At 34.5% G+C, this 5,603-nt stretch overlaps 1 protein-coding gene across 1 annotated transcript; it reads left to right on the top strand.

Annotated features, from left to right (window-relative positions):
- Nucleotides 1-3,149: 3,149 nt before the first annotated feature.
- Nucleotides 3,150-4,184, top strand: GPR82 (G protein-coupled receptor 82). Its single transcript, XM_010285129.1, has one exon. It carries the CDS (start codon nt 3,150-3,152, stop codon nt 4,182-4,184), a length of 1,035 nt encoding a protein of 344 aa, XP_010283431.1.
- Nucleotides 4,185-5,603: the final 1,419 nt, after the last annotated feature.

The raw sequence follows: 5,603 nt of genomic DNA, 5'->3' as shown, positions 1-5,603 counted from the left end.
TAAACTCTAGTAACATGTATAAATTAGAAAACTATCATGGTTTAAGAGTACAGAAAATATAAATAATTGAGGTGAAGAATGCACGGAAGATCATTATGAAGAACTTAAGAGCGAATCGCATAAAAGATGCACTTGTACCATTTGAATATAATCAAATATATCTTAGATAAAATATGCCATTTATAATTTAGGTGAACGAAAATAGTCCACTAAAAGAATAACGAAGCTAAGAACCAACTGTAACTGTATTTCTGGGGTTGTTTTTTGTTGGTTTTTTTTTAAACTTATAATATCCCCTTCTTTTGTTACTCATCTCACTAATCAGTTCTAAAATGAAGTCTGATAGACTGTAATTCACTATAATAATCTATTATCCTACAATAATTCAGAAAAAAATGTAGCATTATATCTTCCTACAGCAAGAGTTATGGTCATCAAATTATAAACACTACAGGCTACAGTTAATAACCAACTGAATAATAATAATTAAAATAATTCCCTGCTAACTGGAATTGCTCACACCTTTTTTTGTCATGTCTCCTCTTAGCAAATTTTCAGGATATGCATTCTTGCGTCTAAACCTGGAAGGAACACCACAGTAACAAAGACTTCTAAGACTACTTAGGAGACTATTAAATATTTAATTAATACAAGACTCTCTCTGTTAGAACAAATTTTAATATAACTATACATTCAAAAGTGGAAAAAAGAAAACAAAGTATAACTAAATCTAACAGGAACAAAAATTAAAGTACATGCAAACTAATTACAGCATTACAGACTAATTACTAATACTCCAGAGCAAGTTTCCCTCACTTAAATTTAATCTTAAATGAGATCAACTATGTAGTCTAAATAGGAGGCCAGCATACATGTCCACCATTTTAGTAGGGAAAAAAAAATAAAATAAATAATGAGACTGAACAATAAAAATGGTAGTAGATAACTGAGGTGGATTCTCACAGTGTATGTTTAAACATAAAGCAAAACTAACAAAACAAGAACCTTGCCAAAATTGCAGAAGTTTTTATATGGTTCTCATAAAGGAACTATTTATAGCTGTTGAAAAGCCGTATCTGACAACCGCAGATGCATCAGACAGAAGCAAATTCAAAGGTCTCAAGCTTTGCAGAGCTAAACAGAGTTTGACTGATCTGTGATCAAACCTTTCCTGTGGAGGAATGAAACTGTCCTGTGCATGTGTGTACAAACCATTCTGCATGGTTTGTGTAAGATACTGTATTTCTCAGAAACAGAGTTGGTTTTCCCTAACTGATGCCTAGAACACATCAGCTGTAAATTGCTTCTACACCATGCATCACCTGACTAGACATAGGAGATGTGTTTATTTGGTCACTCGTATGAGGACAGACATGGATACAGTATTACTGAATGCAGGCTTCAGGAATAGATAGTCAGCTTTGTGATAGCTCTTGGAGCTGAAGAACAGTTTAATGTCATTGAAAATACAAGTTTTCATGCATAAAATAGCAACTTTCTCCCCCACCCCCATTCTGGAAAGGAGGCAGTCCTAAAGAGAACGACAGTAACAATCCCTCCAGCCCGCAAAGAGGAAAGCACTATATAAAGGATTGTAAGGTGCTTCTGTGCCATACCTGCCTGACCAAAGGACTGTTACAATCACTCTTCCACACTATCTTATTCTTTTTATTTCTCTAATGGAGCTGCATCCTGATGTAATTTTGAAGTCTTTTTTGCATAGACAACATCATCTTGCCTGAACTTTAAATGCCTAGCTGCCTTTTGAGACTGTAAAAGAAAAGTGTACATTTTGAAAACCTGCTTATGTCAGAGAGATATTGTTCTTAACTGTGCTTTCCAGATTCAGTTATCATCCTTTTCATTGGAGCAGTGGAGATAAAAAGGACATCAGACAGAAAAATTTCCTCTCTGCAAAGAAAGGTGACTGCAGCTTGCATAGGTAAGCTTAAAACTACTACTTTGTTGTTTAGGCATTGACACAAAAATGATCATTAGACTTCTAAATGACTGAATTAAACAATTACTTTGTGAATGTAACTCATTGTAATAAAAGAATTTAATACATTTTGGTTCAACAATCCATAAGGGACTTAATGTACACTGAAATGCAACAGCTATAAAAGTTTAATTTGCAAGATGTCAAAGCATAATTTTTAAATATGACTTTTACAACTTTTTGCTATCTAATCAACTTGGTGTCTGGGCTTTTTATCATAGAACCCTCTTTGGCATCTCAGTTCATTTGCTTACAGCTGTCTAAAAAGAAATTATTACCAGTCTGTAAGTTTGAAATCTGTTATTTTTTTTCCATATGGTTTTATATGGAACAAAACCTAGCTAGGATACACTTCACTAAAGTAGTATCCATACAAGAAAATCTCTCTTCACTACAATTTAGTAAGCTGAAATGCCAGTCATTGTATAGAACTTTGGTTCCTGTTTGCAGCCTGGAAATTGAGAAAAGATTGAAAACTGAACTTGGAAAATATAAATATATTGCAGTTTTCAACAACCATTTTGTATGTTTAAAAATACAGATTGAATTGTTTATGCAAAAAGTACATCTAAGATTAGAGCTCTGAACAAACTAACATTAGATACAGACATCAGTACAAAATAAATGCATCTACCCAGATTCCTGCATCATGCACAGTTTAGTTTGTACTTATATGGAGGTACAGGGTACTCCTCTGCATTTCGGCAATTAAAGTAATACTTTGCACTTGCTTTGCTTATTTAATCTAAAATAGTCTAGAGGTGGTTTCCGAAGTAGGTTACAGATTTTCCAAAAGATTGAGAAATAAACCAAGACCACACAAGTTATTGTCAGACCCTAGCTTGAATCTTCTGTTTCCTCATTTATTTTATTTCATTCTATGCATGTAAAATCTTTGGGGTTTAACACCAGATGACTTTCCTTCACAAAATCTCAGTGGAAGAGAACACCCAAGCAGTAACCTCGTGCAAACTCAAGATGATAGCCCCAGAAGACAAACAGCAGTTAGTAACACTGAAAAGTAGGGGAGAAAAAGGAACAGTTAAAATAAGAGCAAAAAATATAAAAGATGTTAGATGCACATTACAGAAGAATAATTCTTTTAATTGTGTTTCAGCTCTGACCATTCATTCAAGAAATACCGGCATAAATGAGAAATTCAACATGCCTTCTTCAGCCATCATTAGCTACTACTGTAGCTCTACCAGTCATCTACTCTTTCCTATTTCCTGCTGGAAGTTTTGGAAATATTCTCTCTGCCTGGCTACTTTCAAGGCGAGCACCCACAAAAAGAACACAATACATTTACCTGGTAAACCTTGTAACTGCAAATTTACTTGTATGTAGCACTATGCCTTTTCTGGCTGCGTATTTTGCAAGAGGGTACCAATGGACTTACGACTCTGTCGCATGTAGAATAGCAAATCACCTTGGGACTCTCATTATGCACGTCAGTATGTATGTTACGATTATAATTTTATGTTCAACTGCTCTAAGTCAGTATGCAACACTGAAGAAAAATAGTGACACACAATGTTCTCAAGCAGTTAATGAAAACTTTTACAGATGTGTACTTGAAAAGTTTCGTCAGCCAAAATTTGCTAAATATTTGTGCATCATTATATGGCTTACTGTGCTCTGCATAACCGTAACAGCTATAACATATAATGTCCAGGCAAGGGCTCCAGAAGGATTTCATAGCTGCTACAACATCAGGGTAGAAGCTGGTGAATTTACTGCAATGATTGCAGCTTCTCTTGCCACTGCATGTTTTTTTGTATCTTTTATGACTGTTTTGTTGTCATACTATTCTCTTACCAGACATCTGAGTAAAATACAAAAAAATACCTGTATTGGAGAAAAACACCTAATTTACAGAACAGTGAAAAGAAACATTCTTGTCATACAGATGATATTAACTGTCTGCTTTCTTCCATATCATATTTTTAGGCCAATTTTTTATGTACTGCTTACAAATAATGACTGTCCAAGGTTAAACTATCTAGTGGAAATTAAAAATTTCCTTACTTGTCTTGCTGCTGCTAAGAGTAGTTTAGATCCAGTCATAACCCTTCTGCTAGATCAAACATTTAAGAAAAGTCTGTATGGCCTGTTTACAAAATCCACACCAGAACACCACAAACGTAAAGCTGGTACGTTCACTGAAGAGACTCCCGAAATGTGAAGGAATATGGAAAGATTTTAGTAGACTATAAAATAAACCCATTTTAACGACCTTTAACCAGACTTTGATATGAAATGGTAAATATTGAAATAAAATTATAACATATTACTCATACTTTTTTTCAGATGATCTTGCTTACTACATCAACATTAGCCATATAAATCCAACATGTACATCCAAATGAATCCAAGTGATGGATACATTGCACATTTTATGTTTGACATATGGACAGTGTTTTCTACCTAAATAGACAAGAAAGAAGGCAGAAACTAGGCTGAAATTGAGGACCCAGTTCTCTTTTTGGACACAAGTTTCCTTTATAAAAAAGGCTGAACAAAGCACATACATTTTCTCTGGAGTGGCTAAACCATGCATTAAAGGCTTAAGGAAGCAGGCACAGAGAGCTATAAAACACATTCAAGATTAAGAAGTATTTTTTGTTCAGGAGTATTTAGGTAGAAGGTTGATTACTTTTTTTTTTAATGGGGAATGCATCATGAGATACTAAAACTATTCAGTGCATAAAGAAAAGTTCTTGATGGCATCTTATTCTAAAGTTTCTGAAAAATGCCATTACTTACTTTAGCTATGTCCATCATATTAGGGTTTTGCTATACTAACTATTTTTAGGAGTAAAAAACTATGTGTTAAGAAATGATGCACTTTTAAAATTCTAGCCTTCACAGAAAAAGATTTACTACAGCTTTGTACTAAAATAGCAGAAATCTCAGATTTAAGATTTAACTAATTTATCACCCTGCTCTGACATTTCCTTGTCATGGCCACAGTGCTACTGAACTACATCTGCTGGGTGACCCTGAAGAGAAAGTTTTGAAGGTGATGGATAACCTGCAGGGGTGGAGTATCCACAGATGAAGAGAAACTCTGGAGGCCTAGGATCTTACTTAGCGTTTGAGAAGAATGGGTTTTATACGTGCTCTGCAGCTTGGGCACGAATCATTTTTCTCACAGTCTTATCCACATGTCCTGTTCAACACCTGAGGCAGTCTTTGTGTGCTTATGAATGGATGAAATGCATACAGTTATTTCTAACCTCTGGTACTACTTAGGATTAAAAAAAAAGGAAAAAAAAAAAACCACAACAAAACCCAAACAGCAAAACAAATCGTTGGAATTTCCATATTCCTAGTCTAATCTTTTGAGGTAAATTCTGTAGTTTAATTAGGAAGGCATAAATGCTTATTATTTACTAGTATACAAAATATATTCAGTGATAAACATTTAATGATCATTAACAGTATGACAGCAGTGCAAAACAGGAGGTTTTGTGGTTGGGGTTTTGTTGTGTGTGTTTTTGTTTTTGTTGTGGTTTTTTTAGTATCCACAGATGAAGAGAAACTCTGGAGGCCTAGGATTTTACTTAGCGTTTGAGAAGAATGGGTTTTATACGTGCTCTGC

This window comes from Phaethon lepturus, unplaced genomic scaffold (genome assembly GCF_000687285.1).
Source record: "Phaethon lepturus isolate BGI_N335 unplaced genomic scaffold, ASM68728v1 scaffold5560, whole genome shotgun sequence".
In the NCBI taxonomy this organism is placed as follows: domain Eukaryota; kingdom Metazoa; phylum Chordata; class Aves; order Phaethontiformes; family Phaethontidae; genus Phaethon; species Phaethon lepturus.
Note: the sequence above shows the minus strand (reverse complement) of the source record. Positions and strands in the feature narration are given on the sequence as shown.